Genomic DNA, 26851 nt, shown 5'->3' with positions numbered 1-26851 from the left:
TCTCCTTCCATGCAGCTTTGGTGTCAGAAGTAGTTTGATATGTGGGGTGACGTGGTTAAGGGGTGAGGCTCTTGCTCCAGAAATTCAAGTCCAAAGCTCCCGTGGGTGCATGGCAATTTGGGCCTTGTGCAAACTACTTGGGAACTTGTGGCCTTCCTGATGTTGCTGGACTACAACTCCCAGCATCTCAAATCACTGGCCAACAGTTGACCCAACAGCAGCTGGAGGTTCCCAGTCCCTGGAGAAGACACGGGGAAGTGGTAAAGCATCTGTTTTGCATGCAGAAGGTCCCAGAATCTCGAGGTAGGGTCTGGGAGAAACCCATATCTGAAACCCTGGAGAACTGTTGCCAGTCAGACAATACTAGATAGAATTTTGAGCTGTCTCGGTATAAGGCAGCTTTCTATGTTCCTACTTTGCTAGATGACCAAATAGCATAGTCTGCTATAAGGCAGCTGATTTACTTTCATCTACTAAGCCTGTTGCTTACAACTTGCATCATCCTCAACTATCTGCCAAACGTTGGAATCCAATAGCACCTTGGAGGGTCACAGTTTCCCTATCCATGTACGAAGTGGAAACAGAAATTAAAGTTACAATCGACCTTTAACTAGAGCTCCCACAAATGTTGAAAACCTTTAAGGGGAAAAGCCGTATCTCAGCAGTACAACATCTGCATTAAATGCAATAAGTCTCTGGTTAAATCCAAGACATCTCCAAGACATCTCCAGGTAGGGCTGGTTAGTTCTCCTACCCGAAATCCTGGAATGCTGCTGCTGGTCAGTGTAGACAGTATCAGGCAGTGCTTTTTTCTGGGGGTACGCAGGGGTACACATACCCCTAAACATTTTGTGCCTTATTGACGGGCAGGATTTCAATATGAGTAGGAAAATGAGAGTACCCAAAAACATTTTTTTGAGGAAAAAAAGCACTTTTATCAGGCCAGATCAGGGTGGTTCAATGCATAGCCTGAGGGTTGCCTGTGGCCCTTGGGACCTTTTTTGGTGGCCCTCAGCAACATTTGACACCTCACCCCCAGCCCTCCTGCTGCCTTCCCAAAGCTTGGTAACTGAGGCACTGGGCTTAGGGAAGGAGGCTTGAGGGCTCTACAGGGTCCTAGAGTCCTTCATCCTCCTTCTCAAAGCCTATTTAGTGCTTTCACAGCTTTGAGAAGAAGGTTGGAGAGCTCTAGGACCTGCCCAAAGCCTTCCCAAAGCCCAGCCCCTTGCTTATCTGGCTTTGGGAAGGCAGAATGAAGGCTGGGTGCATGTGTCAATTTTTTTGCCTCACTCCCCTTCCTGCGCAAGGCAGTGTACAGCCCGTGGGTTCCATGTCAAAAACTCTTGCGGCCCACTTGGTATGAAAAGTTGGACCGCCCACAGTCTTACTTGGTATAAGGAAACTTCCTCTGACATTTGCTGCTGCTCCCTAAAGCTGTAAACGCCCCCTGAAAGTTTGCTATCTGTTTCAATACCCACACCATAACTAGAATCCAGGAAATGCAAATCGGAAGCATAAGCTGAAGAGGGATGAGATTTGTTTCCAACACTTCTTTCTTCAGAAAACAATCAGTCTTGTTTTCAAGTGGTGAAGGGGAGTCCAAAAAAAGATTCTCAAAGTAGGCAGCAGCCTCTGTCAGCAGTTCCTACCTCCTGTTGTATGCACAAAATATATTTACCTTGCTTGTGTGTGTTTTCCTTCTTCTTTTCTTTTACTGTAAGAAAACCATGAGCTCGAAAGTCTCTTAAGGGTACGGGGCGAGCGGAAACAGAAAGGAAGAAAAGCAGAAGCAGCAGCACATAACAGGGTTATACAGCTTGGTAGCCACTGTCACTTTTCCGCCTTCCGATCATATAAAAGACAAAGGCAAAAACAATAAGGAGTCCGATGACCACACCCACCACAATGGGGATGATAAAGAGGAAATCAGAACTGGTACATTCTTCAGCTGTAGGAAGACAAGATTGAAAAAGAGAGGAGGGAGAGGGAGAACACAGAGCGAGGGACAGGAAGTTAGTGAAGAGAGCAAGCATCTGAGCACAAATTAGCAAAAGCACAAGTGACATATTTGCAACTCTTGTTTCCTAACGTAGGCCCCATCTACACTACACATTTAAAGCGGCATCCTGTCAGTTTAAACAGCCATAGAGGCTGTCCCCCCCCCCAAAAAAAAACATTCTGGGAGCTGTAGTTTGCTAAGGGTATTCAGTGTTTTTAGGACGCAGGTGGCGCTGTGGGTTAAACCACAGAGCCTAGGACTTGCCGATCAGAAGGTCGGCGGTTCGAATCCCCATGACGGGGTGAGCTCCCGTTGCTCGGTCCCTGCTCCTGCCAACCTAGCAGTTCAAAAGCACCTCAAAGTGCAAGTAGATAAATAGGTACTGCTCTGGAGGGAAGGTAAACGGTGTTTCCGTGTGCTGCTCTGGTTCGCCAGAAGCGGCTTAGTCAGGCTGGCCACATGACCCAGAAGCTGTACGCTGGCTTCCTTGGCCAATAAAGCGAGATGAGCGCCGCAACCCCAGAGTTGGTCACGACTGGACCTAATGGTCAGGAGTCCCTTTACCTTTACCTTTATTCGCCCTAACAGGCCTACAATGACCAGAGTAGTTTAACAGTCAAAAGGCTTCCTACGAGGGAAATCTGCGAATTCTAGCTGTGAGGAATTGGGGTGGGGTTTCCTAACAATTCTCAGCACCCTTAACAAACTACACTTCCCAGGATTCTTGGGGGGGGGAAGCCATGCCTATTTAAAATGGTATGCTGTTGCTTTAAATCTATAGTGCAGGTGGGGGCCAAGTTTATGATTGCGTTTCTCCGGCCAGCCACCTTTGAAATTTTGGTGTGTAAAACGGAACCAGTGAAACTTGTGCCGATGTGCCCACCGGCTAGACTCACAGGGATGTCAGGAAAGCCAACAGATGACCTTAAGATTTGCCTGTTTTATTTGCTGCATTTCTAACCCAAGGATCCCAAGGTGGCGCATATCTTTCTCCTTCATCCCTCCATTTTACCCTCACAACCTCCCAGTGAGAAAAGGTTAAGCTGAGAGATGGCGACAGGCCCAAGGCTACCCAGGGAGCTCCATGGCTTGTGTGGGGATTTGAACTCTAGCCTCAAAAGTCCTGGCACAACACACTTAACCACTACAGTACGGTGGCTCTAAATATAAATATTTGCCAGTTTTATAGGAAAGCACACAGCTAAAGAAAAGCAAAAACCCCCACACCTGAAGTCTAGATTTAGATTAAATATGTAGTTCTGTCTCTTTTCCTCATCACTACAGGACACCCCATTGCCTCACTCCTGATAAATAGACTCCAGAGTACTTATCTAGTGATACGTGCAAGTCACTTTAGCATTGTGATCAGTGAAGTATTAAAGCTCAGCTCTGAATGCTTTTGCAGTTAGCCCAGATTTTCTTCATTCTGTTTGCAGTGGCTTCCACGCTCTAGGAGGAGGAGCATATTTCCTTTGACCTCATTCTTAGAACTTGTGACCGGGTTTAGGAGCAGAACTAGCCGTCCTATGAGACAAGAGTGAGGCTGCTGCCTCTGCGGATAAATGCAGGGAGTGGGCAGGGCAATGTCTGCCAAGCACTCCCTCAGCTGCAATGGAGTACATTCTGCCGCCAGTAGGTAGGATTGAACTGCTTTTATACACATAATAGGGAAGAGACGTCACTTTGTTCTTTAGCCACAGGCAGCAAATTGTCTTGGACTGGTCCTGGTTAAGAACCGGAGGGTTTCAGCCCCGCACAGGATCTTAGCGTGTTTTAAAAGGGAAATCTCCCCCAATTGTCCATGCATCACTTAGGTTGCAGTCCTAAGCATCATTACTAGGGAGTACATCCCACTGAACTCAGTGGAACTCATTAAGTAAACATAATTAGAATTGGATTGTGAATTGCTGTTAGCTGTTAGGTGATGTAGTGTTGCTTTCAGCATGAGATCAATGACATCCACACCTTTTAGAAAGCATGGTTTCCACCAAAGAATCCTGTTAACTGTAGCTTACCTACGCCACAAAGCTACAATTCCCAGTACCCTTAACAGACTGCATTTCCCGTGATTCATCAGGAGAAGCCACGTGCTTTAGATATACGGTGTAGATGTGACTCAAATATTTTCTGTAAACAGATCACTTGGCCATCTGACAGGGAGATAACACAAGTCTGTGCTACAGAAAGGAAAGTAACTCTCTACATTTATCCATGAGTTACAATAAACTGAAGATTTAGCACCATCCTGCAGAAACAGCAGGAAATACTGTATTAGGCAAAGAGGAATTTTAAAACAGAAAGTAAGGAGGCAAAGAGAACAAAATGGTCAATCGTTGGCTGCACAAGGAACAAGTTATTAAATTTTCTCAGCATGTACTTTATTATTATTATTATTATTTACATTTCTGTACTGTCCTTCATCCAAAGATCACAGGGCGGTTTACAATATAAAAACACAAAAAATGCATACCATAATAACAAAAACGATAATCCCATGCACAGTTTAAAAGCTCATACATTGTTTACTAAGAGTTAGCAAGCCGACAGCAGAATTTTAAGGCAATGCAATGTTTGGGCTACTGTGCCATCGAAAAACAAGCTCGCTCATTTTGTACCTTCCTTTCTTTTGGTATATTACCTTTGATCTATATAGGAATGGACTGAACTGAAAATTCATGGCTAGCTTTATTTCAGAACCCTACCCACCTGCCCAAGGGCAGGCAGGGATCTCTTTAACCAGAAAGGGGTAGAAAATAGGGTGGGGCATATAGAGGGGGCACTGCAGGGCTCATATGAGGAAGCTTGGCCCTCCATGCTTGCCGGAGCTGATGGGAGTTGTAGTTCAGCAATATCAGCATCGCCAAACCTGCCCCAGAGTCTTGAACCCTGATGACCTCCAACCCTTCTTGAAAGGCCAGGGTTTTTTTAGCATAGCCTTTGGTGAAGAGGCTGCAATTCTAACGCCACTTACCTGGGAGAGAGCCATATTTTACTGGGTAGATACAGTTGGGACTACACCATTAATCCTAATTCCCAATTGCAGAAAGGATTACTTTTTTTTAGATTATAAACTCCTTGAGATCAGGAGCCTATCTATATTGCCCCATATAACTCTACCTGGGGTCAGGTGCATTGGTGACACTTTAAAAACAGTAATGCAAGATTAAATGTTAAGGTAACATTGGTCCAGAGCTTTATGTACAAATTTGGCATCATTGTTTGCTTTTAAGCAGAGGGCAATAACAAGCCTGGCATGGGGAAAGAGAACGTCATGCAATGATTTGGGAGGTTTGCTCAGTTCTCACCAAGTCCCAGCTAATCTCACAACCCTAGCAGCTGTCGCTATTTTGCTGTTCACTGCAGGCAGATGTGCAGGAAAAGGCGGCAGGAATAATATACCTGTCTAGTTGTGTTGAAACAGCCTTGCAAATAGCCACTAGCCCATGATGGGTCGAAGTCTCCTCCAGGATGCCAGGTAGCAAATCTCAATGGAAGTTACCGGTACTTCGTTTTAAGTAAATAATCCATGCAATAGATATACTAACAGAGGTACATAGCAGCAAAATAACTAGTCTGTTTTGGGGTTAATAACTCTTTTTCTTTTTTCTTTTTTTGGCCAGGCTGTACTGACTCACCCCCAAAGGCCTAAACTCTGTTAAAGCAACTTATTGTAACTTGCTTAATTCACAAAAAAAGTCTGATGCTGGTGCCTTGAAATTGGGAACTGACCTCTAGTCTGAGCCAGGAAGTTCCCTTATCTCTACACAAACAAGACAGGAGAAATATGGCATCTCAAACTCCATCTGTGTATGAACTGCAAGGCCACTACTGCCTGTCATGATGATGTTTGCCTCAAGGCAAGAACAAGATAGAGCATGAGATAGGCTCTGTGCCCTGTTCTCCTTTTGCAGAGTTGATGGGAAAGCTAAAATATTATTATGATTACTTATTGCATTACATCCTTTTTTCAGAGAAAGTGACACCAAGTGACCCAAAAATTAAAACCAAAACATAAAAACCAGAATAAAACTAAAACCCAACAGCACATCTGTAATATATATAAAAGGGCAGGTATAAGTAACTTAACACCCCGCCCAATAAAAAGACAAGCAAAAAAGAGACCACCATAGAAATACCCAATATCCTCCACATTTAACGATTGAAAGCTTGGATGAATAGGAATGCCTGATGCCTGAAAATGGATAATAATGGCATCAGGCATGCCTCATGGGGAAAGCATTCCACAAACAGGGAGCCACCACTCAAAAGGCCTATACTTGTTTTGCCACTTTCTGCACATGGAGAAGGGCCTCAGATGAAAAATGCAGGCTGTGCGGTGGCTTCTGTGGGGAGGAGAGGCAGTCTCTAAGGTATTGGGGGTCAAGAACTGCATAAGGCTTTGCATAGGTTGAAGCCAGCACTTTAAATTGAGCCTGGAAACTTAACTGACAGCCAGCAGAGTTGTTCCGGAATTGGCATCTATGCTTGGACTGCCTTAAACAGGTGCACAATCTTGCTGCGCAATTCTGCACCAACTGCAGGTCCCAAGCAGTCTTCAAAGGCAGCCCCACGTGTAACAAGCTTCAGTAATCTAACCTAGAGTTTAACAGCATGTAGGCAACAGAATGTCAACACTTTAAATAGCAAGAGGCTTGGATTTCAGAAGCAGCCTTGAGGAAGATTTTCAAGGAAGCCTCTGGAAGAAGAGCCAGATAATAATCATAAGGCTTCACCCAGCTCCCCTGCTGCTTGAATAATAAGGCAAGTCAGTTTATTATCATAACATTTTCAACTTCCAGAATATTACAACATCCTCATAAACATTTTTTTGTTTTTGTTATTACAGGAAGTCCTTAAACAAAGTTAAGGATCCTGACTTACTTTCTTTCCATGTACGGTACTGAAACATAGTTATGATGACCCAAAGGCTATCTTGCCTTATAGCAGGAAGGGGAAGCTGTGGTCTTCCAGATATTGTTGGAGTCCAACTCCCATCATAGCCAAAGGTCAGATGGCAATCATACTCCAGCATCATCCATCTGGAGCGCCACAGGTTTCCCATCTCTGCTTTACATAATTGAATGTTTCTTTCAGTAACAGTGTTCATTTTTATTTTAAAGCATATATTCTGTTCTTCTGCCCCAGGAAGGGACGTCAAGGCAGCTATTTTAGTAAACAGTGCACAAGATGAAAAGCCAATTCTGCCAAAATGATAGGCAGTGTATTACATACACAATGACTCTATAAACACAGTTATTTAACACAACCCACAGCAAGACAACTGGTAGTCGTTCACAAACATTAGAATGAGGCTACAGCGAGTGCCCTATTTTATATAATGCTGGCTGGCACAACCAGAGTAATGTTTGGACTATTACTATTTTTTTAGTAACAGGGTATAAGTCACTTCTGAAAAGTAGAAAACTCAAAATGCTCAATTAATGGTAGAGGGACCCAATAATGCAAAATATTTACTTCACAAAATCAGGAGGTAAATGGCTTAAGGCCTTTTTAATACAAATCACTCAAGAAGCCCCATAATAAGTCCACAACATTTCATTCATCAGATTCTCACCTGAGCTTTAAAATACGCTCAAGACCTGTTTGCTTGTGTTTTAAGCTGTTGTAAAGTCTGGTTTCCTGCACAGCCAGCCTTGTGTCCGTTTGCAAACTACGGCATGCAGGAAATCAGTATTAGCTTTGCATCAGGTCTGAGAGGACAAGGCTTTGTGCCATCATGGTATTTGGCACTGCAATGATTTGTTTTTTTGGAAAAAAGTACATTTGGCTTAAGCTGGCCAATCCACATTCAAAACAAGTCACTTCACACTTAATTATTACGAGCACACAGTAGGCTTGTCTCTCTGAACAACATGTGTGTGACAACAGAACTCTCTTCTGGTGCAAATCACTCCTCAGCGGGTTGAAAGTGGAAGTGCTCAGCCCAAACTGCACCCTGCTTTTACAGCTGCTCATAGCCAGCATTACGATGAGTTTTGCGGCCGACAAAATAACCCATAAGAACGAGAGCAATTAATCCTGCCAGACATGCTCCCACCATAATGGGCACAAAGAAGTAGTCCACCTCTGGGATGCAATCTTCAGCTGGATGGAGAAAGGGTAATAGGAATGTTAAGCAGTTGAGAGGTCCCGTTTGGATGACAAAGTAATTCTGCCCCCTTCCCATTTGCGGCATGTGTGGGAAACCTAGAGGCCTTCAGTGTGGACATGCAAGCACCCAAGCTGCCTTCTCAGTTGACACTCCTCCAGATGCACTATCTCCAGCCCACCAAATAGCCTTTTGGTGGCTGGGGGGGGGGCACAACTGTGATGGGAAGGAGGGATTGTGTTGGGGAGGATGACATACCGGGATATTTATCCCCACCAGTCATATTCCTGGCATAAACTCCATTCCTCCCTGAGCAGCTATCAGCAGCAGGTTACAACCCAAACCCAAACCTTTTCTTTCCCCCCACCCACCCCACTGTGTGTACATGGTCTCACTGCTGGGCCCGAGGCGCAAAAAGGTTCAGTATCAAAGTAAACTATTCTGCAATGCATTTCCACCATGGATATTAAAACAAAGGAGAACCTTACTGGGACAAAAACTGTTTTCTGTTGCTCAGGACCCTGTTTCCATAAATAGTGAGCTAGATGTTTTCTGGGAAGGCCAAAACCAGGGCCTTTTGCTTTTGCAAAAATAATTTCCTGGGCTAACCCTGGCCTTCCGTGGTCCTCATCACTCCCCAAAAGTCGTAACTTTAGCTGAAGGTAGCATACTAACACGAAACACCTCTAGGGCTATTAGAAATGTGTGCAGCTTTCTTGCATCCAAAATGCCAAGAATTTGGTGGAATGTTAGGGTATCATTGCAGACCACAAAATTGGGCCCAAATCTACCCAAACATGGAGGCTCAGAGAGCCCATTTTATGAGGTACAAATTCAGGCAATCTGCAATTCCTCCACTTCGCTCAGGAGTTACTGAATTAGGATGTCACAGAGTTTACCCCCTACAGGAAATACTACGCTACCAAACATAGAAATAGTTTACCCATTTTAAAGTACAGAATGTGTGTCTCTAGCTGCAGAAAATACAAAGATTATTTACAGATGCAGTCCTTCCCCCCCAACAGTAGGAACATGGAAGCTCTATTTCCTTCTTCCAAATGCACATGATGACATAGTCTTGCAAACATTCTCTTTCCCTAACTGTCCAATCTTTTTGTTATCCAGCAACTGTTGGGGTGCCGGACTATTGCCCCTCTCCAGATGTTGGACAACTCCCATCAGCATGAGAGCTAGCTTTCACCAACAGCTGGAGGATCAAAAGTTCCCTGTCCCTGCTATGGCATTATTGGGACTGTGACTGTAAAAACAAGCAGACTGTAAAAATGAGCAGATAATTCTGCTGCTGCAAGAAGCTGCAGTCCAATAGCATGCGGAAGAGTACAGGTTGCCCATGCCTGATTTAGACCATGCACATCTTATGGCAAGGCTAACGATTGTCCTAATGCTACTCTCTAGGGATGTGGCTACCCTGAAAGTGTCCTAACAGCAGCCCAAATCTTAGCACCAAATGAGTGCCCAGATACAGACAGTAAGTCATACATGTGTACCTTCCCGGATACCACCTAGTCTAAAGGGGTTTCAGGGTAGTTTTGAAGGACATCAGCTAGTTTATACACCTGATGCCTTCTAGTCCAAGCCAAAGATAGGAAGGACTTGGCCCCACATTCTAATCCTCCGTGCATAAGGCAGCTTGGCCATCTTAGCTGCAAGCCACCATTTTATACAATGCAACTGATAAATAGTACAAGCACACCCTAATTGAGTGAATCAAGCTGCCCTGATATATACTACGTGGACACTGTAATATGGGTCCATCTATTGATGCTGCAAATTCTATGCCCAAGTGAGTGCTTTCAGAACATCTGAGAATGCAGGGTTCAGCTATTAACATGGTTTTCCCAGCTCTTCCTGTTTCTTTTCAGATAGGATAAAAATATGGTATTAAAGACATCTAAGTGTATAAAGAGGATTTATGGAGAGGCAGGATCTAGGCAATATTATAGTCTGCACTGGAATGATTCTTAGGAGTCTAATCCTAACCACAATCCAGTCTTGCGTAGCTTACATACTTAAACTCTGCAGGATTGCAAAAGCTGCATGTAAGTGTGTCCTGCTGGATGAGCTCAAGGTCCAGCTTGCCCAGGATTATTTACTCTGTCTGGTCTACTTAGTCTCCCTTTAGCCATCTCTGCTTTTAGAGCCAACTTTTGGACTTGCAATCATATTAGTTAAAAATAGCAAGGAAGGATTTGCCAGGCCCACAGAACATGGGGAGTGGAGGTTTAACCTTTTCCTCTCATGCCATGGTCCTGATGTCCCCACTCTGTTATTTTTAACTGATGCATCAGCCCTCGCAAGGAAGTCTGCACTGGTGCCAACAGAGGCTTTTCTGTCCAGACCAGGAGCAACTTTTTAGGGTTCTTAAATTTCTCAGGATTGCATCAGGGAGGAAAAGTTTTAAACCTCCCCATCTTCTGCGATCCTCATATACTTCCCCCTGCCCTCACAAGCTTTTGCTATTTTTAACTGCAAGTGATGAGTTGATGTCATCTGGCTTAGCCCTTGCAGCAGTAGCTTTCAAACTGTGTTCCAGGAAAATGGAGAAAGAGGCGACCGTGGAGTTTCAAAAATGGAGATAAGACAAGGGTCAAAACATTCTTAAGAGACAGTTTCCCCACCACTACAGATCATCCTCTACACTGTGCAAAGCAGACACAGGATGCATTATAGGGTGCAGTCGAAAGAGAGTGGACAACAGCCCCTCACCCCAATCTGTGGGTATACTAGGACTTCTGTAGGGTTTCCATGATAGATGCACCAATAATTCAATCAGCAGGTAAGTTACCTGGAAGGAGCCATCTGGAAAACCAAAGCTTTATAGTAACACATAATCTACTGTCCAACCTTAGAGAGAGGGCAAAGGTGATTGAGGAGATTTTCCAGAAAAGCTTTTCAATCAAGCAATGTGACCAAGCTTCCTTAGGAACAGAAGATTCTTTATTAAAGCATTTTGTGCACAGACAATCAAGTCCTTACGTAGAAATACAATTATATAAGAAAGACAGTGGCTTCAACAGATTAAAGCAGACATTAAAGTTTCAGGTGTTTTAACACAAACCAGTCACTTTGAAGCTGTACAGGTTTTAAGTAGAAAAGCTCGTGTGCTTAGCAGAAGCATTTCTATACCTTCAAGATGAAGGTGTGCACTTTGCTTAGCTTTCCAGGAGACATTTTTGCCATCATTTCTGACCCACTGCGTCTGGTCTAAATCTGTTTTGGCATATGTGCAATGACAAATTGCTATGACAAATTCAGTAAGCTGGTACATGTTAACACAAACACACATGCAAAAATCATCAGATTGCCAAGCCAAGGAAAGACTTTTCTAGCAGACAGCTCACAAGAGTGATTTAAGCAAGTTGATTTATGTTTGGAGGAGGAAACACAAGCAGATAAATTGAAGCATGGGTGGGGATTGCCACCTTGTTCTCTTCATTCTTAACATAATGAGCCACGAGGGCTAAAGGGCCACAGTGAATTAATCCTTGATTTAAGGGGAATCCCACTCTTACTCATCTAGGCTAGAGGATTCAAAACCGAGGTGGTTCTGAACAGGCACAATTTAAACTCTCAGAACAGATAGTTCACTTTTGGAGGGTACTCTACACATTTGGAGAACCAATTGTTGCAGAAACTCTACATATTTCAGTGGTCTTTTATGTAACTAAATCTCTTACTGGAAACTTGAGTAGTACATTGTACACCAAAGTCATTTGCTGCAAAATGTAGAGCAGAAATTTATTTTTGATCACGTTTTCTCACCCTGCCCATGGCAGTATACTTCAGGTAGCAGCTTGCCCCAAATGGAGTGATAATCATGAATCTTATTTTTTTAATATCCAAGATTGTATAACCAAGAACAGAGTTTTCATTTTAGCACACAAGTATAAACAGATTTTTAACAGCTTCAAGCCAGTATCAATGGCTGCAATGGAACCAAAAGACTTTTAACAGCAAGCCCAGTTATCTGCTGTAAAAGTTAAGGGCACTTTGAACTCTGATTCTCTCTCTCTTTTATTTTAAAGAAAGGAATGAGAATGCTAAGATGAAGGGTTCCTCCTCTATCCCTGCAGATAGCAAGAAAGCAATACTAAGCTCCCGCAAGATCCAGCTCTGCGGTTTTCCAAATGACCAGGTAGGACAGGACAGTAATTAGGATTTACAAGCTTCAGAAGTTACTAGTGCCATGGTGCTAGTAAAGGAAAAGCTTTTACATCCTTGCCGGCATTATTCAGGTTTGCTTGGGCCGAGGTGGCTCCAAAGGGATTTTAATGAGCTGGAAAAATGCCGCTTAAACACTGCACAGCTCCCCTGGCTGGTATCCTAGGCTACTGTCACTAAGACAGCCAGGTTACCTTTCAGTTGTAAAGGATGGAGTGTACAAAGCAGTTAAGTATAAACCCCAGCTTTTCCATGCTGTTCTGATACTCTAAGTGGGTCACCCTAAGTGTAATTGCTTTTTGTACCATTGCCTGTTTTGCAGGTATATTTCCACACATGAAATTCGCACACAAACGTATTTGCAAGGTTAATTTTCCATGGGCTGGTTTTGCCATGGCCATTAGTCAGTCCCAATACATTTTTATGATGTCCTTATTATGTTCAGAAGAGGTACGTTCTTGATCATGTTTAGTTTTGGGGGGCCATCTCCACAGTTTTAAGGAGGAGAGAATCGTGGACCTTTTTGGTGGCTGGTTTCCATTTGGGAGCTTGCACTTTTCTTTAGACATCACAGCCAAAGCCAAGAACAAGTCACACAAAATTTACAAGGTTTGATATCCGGGTTGGCTTTGTCTTCTGCCAAGCGCGTAAGCAGTCACTATAAGCATAATCAAGCCCATAAGACCAGCGCCAACTATAACTGGGATTAGATAGGTGTCATCATCCAGCAAACATTCTCGTGCTGTAGACAAGAAAGGTGGGAGAAAATATATATATGATGTCTGCCAAGAGCTATGCCTTCGCCTTTGTGCGAGCAGCATTACAATCCTACATGCTAGAATTCTGGCCTTTGGTCTGACAAACAACCAAGTTATCCCAACCCTCTCTAGACTTGGAAAACAGAAGATTTATTAGATAACTAAAATGATTCAAAATTTGCAGATATATGCCTGAAGTTACTAAGCTTACAAGAAAATTTTGTCAGAAATCAAATGCTTGTCATAAGAACATTAAAAAGAATCCTGATGGATCAGTCCAGCATCCTGTTCTTGCAGTGACCAGGAGATGCTCGTGGGCAGCTCACAGGAAGTGTCTGGGTGCAATAACACCCTGTTGTTTACAGCAACTGGTATTCAGAAGCATACAGCTTCTGGGAGTGGAGGGAGAATGTAGGAATCAGGGTTGGCAGTCACAGGCAGGCTTATCCTTCATTAACTTGACTAATCCCCTTTTTTAAAGCCAACAATTTTCACCTTAGATGACTGATGGAAATACCAAAAGATTGCACCAAAGGGCCTCGTTTCCTAGCACTAGTTTAGATCAAGGGTTGAATTCAGGTACTGGGACACTGGTTCATCCAATTAAATTAAAATCTTTCGGCTATAGAAAGGATTTTGTGGGTATGGAGAATGAAGCAAGTTTAGAATTCATTTTTGGGGAGCTCACAGGTAGCACGTCAAGATTAACCCTGATTATGGCTATAAAAACTATGAATGCTATAAAGGAAAAATCTATTTTTCTATATTATAGTAGATCGATTTTTGTGGTAAATAGAAGGTGCTTATTCCTAATTATGCCTTAAAGAAATGTTATCTGAATCCTGAAATACTGGGGGGGGGGATTGGGGGGCAAATTTACATTTATATCTTTAATCACTATTGCTCTTGCAATATAGTTGGTTTTTTTTGGGGGGGGGAGGTGACAAGCAAGTCTGATGCCTAAAATTTATTATTCTGTAACTACCGGGCTCAAAGGCTTTTTGAAAGCTAACCATCAAGCCAGATTCAAATAAATGAATGAATAAATGAACAAATGCCACATAGAAAAAGCCTCTGCTTTTGGAGAGTCACCTGCCAATGGTTAGAACGTGACATGCACTTGTCTGAATCAGGTTTGCTCTTTAAGATCCACCCCATCCTTCAAATAATTCCCCCTTCTCAGAAAACAAAAAATAAGTGTAACCTTAGAACCACACTAACAGTACACAAATACAATCCCAGGTTATGTCAGAACTGAAAGCTATCGGCTGAAATAAAACAGGCTTACTATTTAATGGCAAGGTTGATCTCTGCCAGGATATCCCTCCATAGGAATGGTGCAGCGGGGAGAAGGCTTTGCCCCAGCTCTTACAGATCTCAAATTCAACAGCAGCAATTTAGTCCAGATATACTCACTCCCACCAATAGTACTTTTGACAAAACCTGCATTTCCATTATTTCTAGCACAGCTGTCAGTTTAACTACTGCACAGCATCCAATTGCTCCCTGAGAGCCAGCCAAGATACTATTCATTGCATTTTATTGTATTATCTATATATTGTAAATAATTTTAAGAGTTAAGCATAAAGCAATATACAAGTCAAATAAAATTAAGCGGCTCACTTGCTGGGCTCAATAAATCACTTGAAAAGTGAACAGTGAGTTTTCTTTGCTGTTTTATACCTATCTAAAACTTTGGTCTTTAAACTCAAAAGCTTCCGAAGGCTGCTTTTTGGGGGGAGGGAATGGGGAGAGGGATTCATTCTTACCTATGGAGAACTGGCCATTCTGTACTTGAAATGGCTGGATCCTTAAGTTGAAGACGTGCAGGCTACATGAAGGAGTCACTACAAGAGTCTCCTTTTTTCGACACATGTATGAGCTTCCGAGGGAGGCCTCCCAGAAAGTGAGATTGTCACTTGCAGCAAACTGCGTTCCTGTGGAGGAAAAAGACGTTTTGCGTGAAGACTTGCAGGGGTACACTTTATAAGCTCCCATTTCTAAAAGTACTACTGCAGGCCAATTTTGTTCGAGGGGGTCTATTAACTGGGGAAATTTACCTGCTGTGAAATGTGTACTGAATTGAATTTATTAGAGGATAATCTGTTTTCAAATCAGGGCTGTAGTAAAATGCTCAAATTTGCTACTCCATTTGTGTGTGGCAAAACAAGGAGAACTTGGCTGATTTTGTGGGTGTCTGAATTCTGTGAACAATTTCAGAGGGAGCACCCACTTGCTTTTTTTAGGCAGTAAGGTATTTTCTCATGGTGCCTTGACGCCACAAGGTGATCTCTTGTTGACACTGCCATCTTGGGTGGCAAGGAAACAGCCACCCCCAAAAAGTCGCTGCATTTTATGGCCCGTGAAATCTACCTTTCAGTTTCTCACACAAGGATACCTTTGACTCAAAGCAGAGTGGCCTTAACTTTGCATTAGCCCTAGTATGCATACAGCCAGCTAAGTACAACCAAGGTGTTGGCACACTAAAATGTTGCTTAAATATTGAGACTAAATAAAAAGATCTGACTTGACAGCTTACAGCTAGAATCTTACCATTTACAGGGTTGGTCACAGTGACGTCCACCGCTTTCAGGTAAAATCTTTCAAAGCTTGTGTTCTTCTGTTTAAGCAAGCAATTCATCAAGTTACATATACAACCTAAAAATACCTTTGCAAAACTTTCTAGTTCAGCATCAGACAGAATTTAAGAAGTTTTAGGGCCCCAACTTAACAATAAACGGGTGGCGCTGTGGGCTAAACCACAAAGCCTAGGACTTGCTGATCAGAAGGTTGGCAGTTCAAATCCCCGTGACGGGGTGAGCTCCCGTTGCTCGGTCCCAGCTCCTGCCCACCTAGCAGTTTGAAAGCACCTCAAAGTGCAAGTAGATAAATAGGTACCACTCTGGCGGGAAGGTAAACGGCGTTTCCATGCGCTGCTCTGGTTCGCCAGAAGCGGCTTAGTCATGCTGGCCACATGACCTGGAAGCTGTACGCCGGCTCCCTTGGCCAATAAAGCGAGATGAGCGCGCAACCTCAGAGTTGTCCGCAACTGGACCTAATGGTCAGGGGTCCCTTTACCTTTACATTAGCATTAATAAATCTCAGTTTTGACACTAGAGAAGCTTCTTCCCTCCTTAGTCATCTTGAAAAAGAGATTTTCTTCAATGGCTTATCACCAAGCTGCTGAACTTCTTCCTTAAAAACTAGGAGTTGAGGGCATGTGACATAGCAAGTAAAACTTAATTGCAATGTAAGGGTGTGCTGTAGCTGAGAGGTGGAACATCTGCCTTGCGCGCAAAATGTCCCAGGTTCAGACCTCAGTACCTGTAGGTAGGGCTAGGAGAGGCCCCTGTTTGAAACCCTGGAGAGCTGCTGCCAGTCAGTGTACACAGTGCTGAGCTAGATGGATGCAATGGTCTGACTCTGCACAAGGCAGCTTCCTATGTCAACCGTGCCTGGCAATACTGCTGCGACTTTGTCAACACGCAGCAGGAGTTTTTTAAAAAATAAAAGTTTGCTTTCTGGTTATCCTCCTGCACTTTTGTAAGAGGCACAAACAGGGCTCTTAACACTCATGCACCCCCTCCCAATACAATAGCAGAGTTGTTACGCTGCTCTTGCGAGAGCGACTAACAGTAAAAGGGTGGTGCAATCTGAATGGAGAAATAAGTTTTCAAGAACCTGCAATGAAGCTGAATTCATTTCCCACATATATGCACACAGAATAATGAGTTACTTACGACAGCAAAAGTGAAGACAACCACGATGTCGGTATCTGTCAGGGTGAGGACAGAAGATCTATTGCCACAACGCCCGCTAGCTGTAGTTGTGTTTGGATTAATGTTCATAGGAGTCTTTGGGAAGAACAGTGCGATATAAATTCAATAAATGAATTTAATAAAGAAATGAAAACCCAGAGCAAACCGAAAATTAAGCAGCTCACAACGCTTCTTTCACAAGCTTCCCCATGCCCATAAAGAATGTCAAATGCTTGTTCATAAACACTGAATAGCTTCTATACTCTGTTGTAGAACTAGCTTGACTATCCAAGCAGATCAGCACTGCTAGATTCCAAAAGAATAAAAGGGGATGTTTATTTCCCCTTCCATCTTACAGTTCCAAGGAGGGTAACTGATCTAAACTGGTACCTTAACAAGCACCAGCTTCTCAGCCATATGCACTTGGGCTCCCTCTGTGGGTGAGCTGTGCACTTACAATTTGCAGAACAGAATGCTGTCTTCAAAGATTTTGGGAGGTCCTATCCCAAGGCACTTTCACCTGCTAAACACACACCACAAACTGCATTCCTTTCACCAAGCATACAACTATACAAGCCAGGAGTTGCAAAGCTAAAGGTGTGGGGCGTGGAGAGGACCATCTACCTTTTGATTTATGCAACACCTTACAAGTTGTTGCATTTTCTATGGCTTTAATCTGTCTTTCTGCTGTTTTATCTGCTGCTAATGGATTTTTAATAAATAAATAAATAAATAAATGCATTTGTTAGCGATTTATGTTTAACTTTGTTAGATGCCCTGAAACCAGAGCTTATGTGCCCAATAGATAAAACATTGACTAAAATAATTACATTTGTCATGTTCAGCTGCAGTCCCATGGTTGCCAGAAGACAGATCTCGGCGTCATTTTTAACAGAGTAGGTTCCTGTGGCAGGTATCTCATCTGGTTGGCTGATGGAACGTGATGATAAAATTGTTGTGTTAGACTCCTCTGTGGTGTCGTTGGTGATTGAGGTGGTATTGGTATTGGTATTGGTATTGGTATTGGTGATGGAGGTGGTATTGATGATAAAGGTGGTATTGGTGATGGAGGTGGTGTCAGTGGAGCTGGTATCAGGAACAGCAGGCTCAGGGGTGACTACAGCATCTTTATCGCACACAGTCTCTGAAAAATATAAATATATACACTAGCAGCACAGAATTAAATTCACAGACCCTGAAGAACATCAAACTGTTCACCTATTTCCAGCTATGAAGATACTATCAAACTATCAAAGGGCCAGAACTCAGTGGCAGAACACCTGCCTTGCATGCAGAAGGTTCTTGGGTTCAATCTCCAGCATCTCCTGGTACAGCTGGAAGAGGATGCTGCCTGAAATTATGGAGAGCTGCTGCCTGCCAGTGTAGACAATAGTGAGCTGATGGACCCAATGGTCTTCCTCTGTTTAAGGCAGCTTCCTATGTTCCTACAGCTTGTGCACACAAAACAGGAGACAACCAGTAAGGGCCAACTAGCAACTTTTTAAACTAGAGGACTGCCAGAGATTAACACTCTGGAACCACAGCAACAGAACCTATTTTCTGGAAGTGAAAAGTAAATAAAAATAAAAATGCATTCCTAGAAGAAGCAAGAAGCCTCAAAAAAAGCCTTAGCAGTCCCCATGTCAGATCTCTAAACTCAGATAGGGCACCTGAAGCTAATCAAATACATATGCTGACTAGATAAACTGGCAAAGTTCTTCAGAAGCTTTGTAAAACTGCTAGAATAGGAGCCTTTCAAACGTTGTCGGACTACAACTCCCATGATTGCAACCACTGGTCATGAAGGCTGAAGCTATAGGAGTGGTGGTGCAACAACATCTGGAGGGGCACAGGTTCCCCAACCCCTAGGGTAGAAGGGGAAAATGTTTGCACAAGACTATGAACTACTAACTTTGGTCACTTAGGTTGCCAGACGGAAGAAAAGCCTCAAGAACGACATTCTGGAAGTTCTGTATAACACTGCCAGATTCAACGAAGTCCACATTTTGACAAATGAAAACTGTGTCTAGTTCAACTGGATGCAAAGGATAGTTTGTAGAGGTGGTAATTAGTCCTATTAAAAAGAAAAATAACAGATGCTTTTAAGACAACTGATATTATGAACATTAAAGCCAAGCAAGCAGGTCTTTGTGTGTCTCAGGTACATAGTTGTAATTTTGGCTACAAAAAGCTCTGTGGTTAAATTGAAGGCTAACCAATATGGCATAAGCCATGGTAGGCTACAGCCTAGCTCAAGACAATAATGGTTTGAACTATCAAGTTTCCAGTTGCTGGAAGCCACAGGGGGGGAAGAGTGGTCTTATGCTCAAACTCTGCTTGCTGGTTTGCCACAGGGAACTGTTTGGCTATGGTGAGAACTGGATTAGATGGGCCAACAGGATGGGCTGATGACCAGATCCAGCAGGCTCTTCTGACTATCTTACTATAAAAATACGTTTTATCATGTACCAAATCCTAAATTTGTCTTACTAGAAGGCATTTAAAAGGCTTATAAACTGCCTCGGCCCAGTATACCTGAAGGAGCGTCTCCGCCCCCATCGTTCTGCCCATACACTGAGGTCCAGCTCCGATGGCCTTCTGGTGGTTCCCTCGCTGCAAAAAGTCAAGTTACAGGGAACCAGGCACAGGGCCTTCTTGGTAGTGGCACCCGCCCTGTGGAACGCCCTCCCACCAGATGTCAAAGAGAAGAACAACTACCTGACATTTAGAAGACATCTGAAGGCAGCCCTGTTTAGGGAAGCTTTTAATGTTTGATGCACTATTGTATTTTAATATTTTGTTGGAAGCTGCCCAGAGTGGCTGGGAAGGCCCAGCCAGATGTGCGGGGTATAAATAAATTATTATTTATTATTATTATTATTATTATTATTATTATTATTATTATTATTATTATTATCATCGTCGTTGTCGTCATCATCACCACCACCACCATCACACCTAGCAAGTCCATCCTAGCTAGAGTTGCAGGGAGGTGGCAATTGTTGGGAGGGTAGCAAGAATAGCAGTGGGCCTAGGACTAGGATCATGGAAACAGAGTGCCACTTTTGATACTTTTTTTTTTTTTAATCTCTGCCCTTGCCCAGCTGCCACCACAGGGACTTCTGGGCCACATGGTGGAAAGGAGCAGCAATTATAGGTTGGAATTATACAAAGCTTTGCAATGTAACACTTACCATGTAATATTCTCATCTATGGAACTTTCACAAATATAAAGTTGTGCAAATTTTTCAAGTAATGAATTAGTTTTGCTGTAAACTTGAATTATTCAGCCTCTGAATTTTAAAAAAGGCATTTATTTCTAAAGTGAGGAGTTCACCCTGTTAAGAGCTGCAACAACTTTAGCAGGGTAACTTGGAATGCCACCTTTACCTTTCATTTTAGCATCTGGAAACAGTGCTGTATCATTGGTGTTGTAGGTGAAGGAGATGATCCCTTGATAGGTGTCGTTTGTTTTCGTGAAGCTGATATTCCAAGAATGACCTTCTCCAAACTCTATTGCTAGCACAGGGCCAGATATTTCGTTGTCACAACTGCTTCCATCATACCTTACATGTTCAGGGAACGTAAGAACTGTGTTTTTCTGAAACATTTTGAAGAAAACAGACAGCAGTCACTGACCAGTACTCCCAGTATCAGCAGGAGGACTTTTGTCTTTTTTCTAGAAAGCGCCATCTATATACACACATACCTTGGTTTTCAAACAGCTTAGTTCCTGAACATTTTGGCTCCCGAACATCGCAAACCCAGAACATCCTACAGGGCTTCTGATTGGCTGCTCCTGCATGCTTTGGTTTCCGAACGTTTTGGAAGTCGAATGGACAACTGGAATGGATTCCATTCAACTTCCAAGGTACAACTGTACTGTCCTTGAGTTTTGGAATAGAATTCAAGTTCTCCTACCTATATCCAAGACAATCCCTTTTGTTAGATTTGGTACATCCATTTAAATGCAACCCATTTACTGCACTGCTTTTAAGCTGATTTTAAAGGGATTTTTCTTCCAGGGTGTTGCCAAGAATGGTGCTGTGCAGTTGTGGGGAACCTCTGGCCAGTGAGTGGACCTACCTAGGCCCACCAGATTCCTCGCATTTGGCCTGTAGGGCATTTGGGGAGGGAAACCAGACCTATCTGCCAATTACCAAGCATCAGTGTGGAACAACTAAAGCAATTTCTTATGTCTCTTATATAAGCTCTCTGCCTGTTCTTCTGAGACTAAATGGCAGAATTTTCCCCACCCCAGCACTGGGGTAGGTAGAAATGCTGCCTTTTACAATTCATGAGCAGGTATAGGGGCTTATCTCGGAATTTGGTGCTATGATGCTTAGTGCTAGATGGGGAGATAAAATGCCTCTGCCTCTTTAGAGATCTTGTCTAAACAGGGATGCCTCTTGTCACCTCCACCCCAGCGTTGGAGTGGGGAAGGCTAAAATTACCAGTTGTGGCTGCATGTATGCATTTGTTTGCTTGCCTATGAGAAAGTGTATGTATAGGGGGGTGGGGTCTGAATGCTTGATGCAGGTGCCTGGGGGAGGTATAATGTACAAGTATTTTGGGAGAGGGAGACGTTGAAAGTTGGCCAAGCTCCAATCAAACCCTAAAGCTGCAACAAACACTACCATCAGGATTGTAGAACCCAGGTCTGCTGTATTGAGCATAGCTGTCAACGTTTCCCTTTTTTTAAGGGAAATTCCCTTATTCCGAATAGGATTCCTCGCAAGAAAAGGGAAAAGTTGACAGCTATGGTACTGAGACTGGAGAGAACCAGGCTTAAACCCTATGACCAGTTATGAAGCTCACTATATGACTTTGGGTCAGTCACCATCACCTAAGAGAAGAGTGGGATATTAAATTTAGCAAGAAATATTTTAACACTAGTAGGTACCGTATTTTTTGCACCATAACACTCACTTTTTTCCTCCTAAAAAGTAAGGGGAAATGTCTGTGCGTGTTATGGAGGAAATGCCTACGGGTGGCATGCCTACGGATTTTCCTCCTCTAAAAACTACGTGCGTGTTATGGTCAGGTGCGTGTTATAGAGCGAAAAATACGGTATATCTTGCTCGTGCTGAAATAGCATCAATTAGGAATTAAAGTGCAATGCTAATATATTTTAGAATTAAGATACCCAAATAGGAACTATTCATGGCACATACTTAATATGGAAACATATGTTTACACACACATACACTAGATTTTGAAAGTTTCAATAACAGGTTAGATACTTACATATTCATTGTGTTCAGTTTCATATGTTATAGAGAAGTTCATAATCCATTTTCCAAATAGGCATGTCTCATTGGATGCATCTTTCACTTCTACATCCACAGCATAAGCCTGGTAAACAACTAGAATATTGTTTGCTCATTAGACAATGTGTTATAATCATCTCTAGAAACTCACACTTTGCATTCAGGCTCCTTTGACAGGCTTACATTTTTACACAATAAAATGGTCCTGAATAATCCTCTGCAGCAGCACATGACAGAGGGACATTAGCAGTGGAAAGCAAGCTGTCTTTCAGAGGAACACCATCACTGATCTTACTGGTGGAACTCCAAAATGCTTCTGTGGGACCTTAGTGCTTTTGGGTAGCATTTTGTGTGAGCCACTTCTTTAGAGACACACAGCCTCTTGTGCTAGCAGAAAGGGAAAACTGGGCTTCAAAAGCAGACAGACTGAAATTAGCGGACCTAGATTAGTCATGTTCATTTTCAATGGGTCTACTCTGTGTAGGACTAACACTGGATACATTACATTTGCATTTGCAGCATTACAAAGCAGAACCCATTTCTACGGTTTGCATTCGTCCGTCTGTCCCTTTCATTTGTCCATTCTTTATTCATTAATGATGTGCAGATATAATTAGAAGGAAAGGGGAGCAAGGAGAGATGTGGTCATTTAAGGGGCGGGAGATATGAAGTGTTTTTCCACCTTGCCCAAAAGAGGCTTTCGAAGAGCTTTAGAGCACTCCCAGCTGTTAACCTCAATGCTTGCTTGTGTACAGCAGTGAGTAGATGGTCCTTTACTCCAGGAGAACGAGTAGGAGAAGGGATTAAAGAAGCCTTCTTGGGAGAAAGTAGCTCAAGTACCTAAAGAGTGAGTGAGTGTAGGGCAAAAACCATAGATACAAGGGGATTTTGTTGGAAGCCCAATGCAAAGACCTAGGTTCACTCACCTATCCCAATCACCTATCCAAAAAGGCAACACATTAGGGTTCACCATTTAAGTGAACTTAGAAGTATTCATTCTGTTTTCTTGCCAAGTACAGGGCAGCCTGAGAAGTCTTATTAACTACATTAAGCTTGCAAAATAATATTACCTGCTAAAACCATTATTATAAGGCATGATAACATGCCCATCAACTTTAAATAAAAACACATTTCCTATCTAATCCCAGCCAAGGCACACCATACATTCTTGTTACCGGGTAATTCTTACAGAACAGGAAGTGTAGGTTAGTGTTGTGAAATATGTGTCAAGGGATGGCTGCTTGTCTGAAGCTGTCTACCAGATATCTGGACATGGTGATATTTAAACAAAGGACTGAATCACCACATTTAAAACAAAACAAAACACACCTGCAGGCAGTATTTATAGCAAGCGTTTTTAAAGGTAACTAAAGTGGAAGAAACAGTTCTTCTGCAGCTTTCCCCATTCCAACAGCCTTCAGATACTGCTGGACTCTGATTCCCATCAGCCCCAGCCAGCATGGGCCATGGTCAGGAATGATGGGAGCTGTAGTGCAAAACATCTGGAGGTCACCAGGTTGAGAAGGCTGTTGTAGAAGCACGAATTTCAATTTTACAACCATTTGTTCCCAAGCATGCTTTCTCTCCTCCCCTTTCCCAGCTGCCAACACCCACATCAAAATTTATTCTGGAAGAATGATCACTACATTTGTAATACACACTGTTATTCTTTCCATGGCTACAAGCTTAGCATTTGTAACTCTGACTTGCAACTGTGACTTCCTTCTGCTGATGGAAGACACAGAGTATGCCAGATCTTTAGGGCAGAGTAATGACACTACAGTACATGATCTTTTAAAGAAGGCGATAGGTAGGCTTTTTCAGCTGGTCATCTGAAGAGGGGCCATTTGTCATTGAAACTGTTTCTCTGTGCTATGAGTTTAACTTTCTGGTAAGGGGTCTCCAAAGAAACCAGCTTTCTCTTTTGCTTAAGAGCAAACCACAAAGTGAGTGACGCATGAGAGTATGTTTGATTCTGGATCTTTACAGTGAGTAAACCTTAGTCCTGTTCCCACATATCTTGGGAGCCTGGGAATGACTGGGGACTTTGGTTCACCAAATGCAAGAGCATCAGCATAGAACTCCAAGGTTCTTCTGAAGTCACTTTATTTCAACCAGCTAACTCTTTTGTAAGAGATCTTGACTGATAAAACATTGCTGCAACATACTCAAGCCATGTTTAACTCATATGTAGGTATGGGAAAGCTTCACGCTTCGCTTCTTAAACTAGGACATGTTGCTGCCTTAAGCCAAATTAGAACAGTGGTCCATCCATCACAGTAGTTGTCTTTTCTGGCAACAGCTCTTCAGATTCTTTCTCAAGAGCCTTTAAACTGGATTTGTGAGGAATCTCTATGCATACATTGCAGATGCTCTAACCACTAAGCTATGACCCCCTGAAGACTATGTCCTGCTCTTAGCAGACAGCAATGCCTTGGTGCCATGTCAAGTGTTTAAAGAACATCTGCACATATAACAAAACATTGTTTTCTGCACTCTCATTAAGGTAGTAAAGTGCAATACCCCCACTTTTTTCGTTTACCATTTGAGAGGAGCACTTTATGGGCCCATCTCAAAATCCAGGTAATCATGCTTTTAACTGGGCAAGTTATGGACAGTTCAGTTATTCACCGCCTGAGTAACATTTAATCATGTTTACTGGAGATCAAGTTCCAAATTCAGCAAGGCTTACTTCTTGGGGGCAAGAATGCTTAGGACTACAATCTTAACATTTCAGAGTTAGCTTTGCTGCCCTGTCATTATTTGAAAAGAAAAGAAATGCTTATCTTTAGTTTTTCTTCAGTGCTTTCAAGAGTATGCTTTAGAAGTTATAATGCCAAGGTTTCTATTTTTTTAATTAACTGGAGCTACCTCTGGAGCCTTACTTGCCTGAGAAGCAGGTTAGAATTTTCAAAGGGCTAGGAAGATATAATATGTCAACCTATTTCCAAAATGGCTCCTTACCTGACCTTTACTTTTCAGATATTCCTCTGCCCCATGCTACAGCCCCTCCCAATCCTGATGAATACACCCCAACTTTTTGACTGAAGGCACAGTTCACTCCTGATCCTAAAGTTCACTTTTAGCAGGGAGGAGCAGCAGTTACCCAATTTCCTGCATTTCTGCACACTCCACTGTGCTGAGCACATCTCCCACAGGAAAGAGGCAAGTCTCAATCTAGGCAGAGGATGCAATAACTGATTTTGATGAACATCCATACAAATCAAATGACTGAATACCCTCCCAATAGAGAGATGTAAGAAGACAACTGACAACTGAATCACTCAGCTGCCCTCAAGGTAGAGGCACACCAGCAGAGTTCTCCTGGGAGGCTAACAAGCCCTGCCAGGTAATGCAGAGACATACTGTACAACACAGGCCATCTCCTTCCCTGGAGTAGCCAGTGTTGATGTGCACCTCAGCATCACTAGCAGCAGTAGTCCATTCCTGTTCAATATAGTGCATGGATAGACCAAACCCCACATCCCCAATAATGAACAACTGGGGGAAGCAAGCAAGCCTGGAACACCCACTCAAGCAGGGGTGTAGCAGGTGAGCCTCCCCTGAAGACAGCCCATTCTTCTTGATCTGCTAAATTCAGCAGCTGAATATCCAGGATGCACTAGTCGCAGAGAGGAAGGCTGGACAGCTGAGATAGCCCAGGAGGTAGAGTATGAAGATCTTAACTCATCTACGCAGCTGCAAATAAAATGTGTTGAAAGTGCAATATACAAATGTGATACTACATGGCAAGAGCAAGCTATGCAAAATTCAATGTATTTTTCATAATTTTTATTATTATTATTTTAAAAAAGCATCTTCACAGAGTTTTTTTAATATGTGTGTAGATTCCACCTGAGGTTCAAGCCCCATGTTGGGCAAAGGATTCTAGCACTACAGGAGATTGGACTAGATTACTTTCATGGTCCCTCCCAACTCTACAATTCTATGATTAAGTCATTGCTTCCTGCACTGAAAGGGGTTGGACTAGATGACCCCCGTGGCCCCTTCCAACTCTACAATTCTGTGATTAAGATTCATGAAGGGGGCCAACAGGCACCCTCCCAGCTTGAGGCTCGCAAGTCATTTCAAGAGCTTCTGTTCTCCAGCAGCTCAAAAAACCTAGATGCTACTTCTATCAATACAGTATTATTATTATTATTATTATTATTATTATTATTATTATTATTATGACGGACACAACACAATGGCGACGGACACAAAGCAGTCTGGTGACTCACACAGAAGCCCAACAGGCACCCTCCCAGCTTCAGTCTGGGTTCTCTGCGGTGCAGTGTGTGTGCGTCTGGTTGTAAACACCAGAAGCCTGGTGGTTCGAAACCACCCAGGGGCACCTGTGGGCGGGATTCCCGCATATTGCAAGGGGGTTGGACTAGATGACCCTTGGGTTCCCTTCCAGCTCTTTTTTTGGTGGGGTGGGTTGTTTATCCAATCCCACTGCCCCTCCCCCCCCCCGCAGCCGTTTCAGCCCCGCTTTCCTCCCAGAGCCGGCGCTCACCTGATCCTTCGAGCAAGAAGAGGACGAGGGCGCAGAAGAGAGCGCGCGGGAGGCGACCGGCGGCTGAGCGCTGCGTCTCCATGCCGGCGGCGGAGAAGCGGCTTCCTCGGAGCCGGAAGAAACGAGCGGGCAGGCGCAGGTGGCGACGGCGACCTCGATGCCAGTCACCTGAGTAGAACGAGCGAACGGGGCGGGGGAGGGAGGAGGAGGAGTCGCTGGGTGTGGCCTCGCTGCGGCAGCCAATCACGGCGCCGAC

The 26851-nt window shown here is 43.3% G+C and overlaps 1 protein-coding gene across 3 annotated transcripts; it reads right to left on the bottom strand.

The window, feature by feature from the left end:
* Nucleotides 1-878: 878 nt before the first annotated feature.
* On the bottom strand, nucleotides 879-26851 carry LAMP2 (lysosomal associated membrane protein 2). Of its 3 annotated transcripts, none has more exons than XM_053374643.1 (9): nucleotides 26596-26851; nucleotides 22054-22172; nucleotides 20197-20407; nucleotides 18719-18880; nucleotides 17637-17950; nucleotides 16789-16902; nucleotides 15602-15668; nucleotides 14818-14985; nucleotides 879-1948 (listed from the first exon to the last, which is right to left on the bottom strand). In XM_053374643.1, the coding sequence occupies exons 1-9, from the start codon at nucleotides 26675-26677 to the stop codon at nucleotides 1809-1811; spliced, it is 1377 nt and encodes a 458-aa protein (XP_053230618.1). In that variant the 5' UTR covers nucleotides 26678-26851; the 3' UTR covers nucleotides 879-1808. The 3 variants fall into 3 exon arrangements, with proteins under 3 accessions (XP_053230618.1, XP_053230615.1, XP_053230616.1); XM_053374640.1 differs by lacking the exon at nucleotides 879-1948 and adding an exon at nucleotides 7729-8104 and having other exon boundaries at nucleotides 26596-26792; XM_053374641.1 differs by lacking the exon at nucleotides 879-1948 and adding an exon at nucleotides 11049-13032.

Source organism: Podarcis raffonei, chromosome Z (assembly GCF_027172205.1).
Source record: "Podarcis raffonei isolate rPodRaf1 chromosome Z, rPodRaf1.pri, whole genome shotgun sequence".
NCBI lineage: Eukaryota > Metazoa > Chordata > Lepidosauria > Squamata > Lacertidae > Podarcis > Podarcis raffonei.
This window is presented reverse-complemented; position numbering and strand designations above follow the sequence as displayed.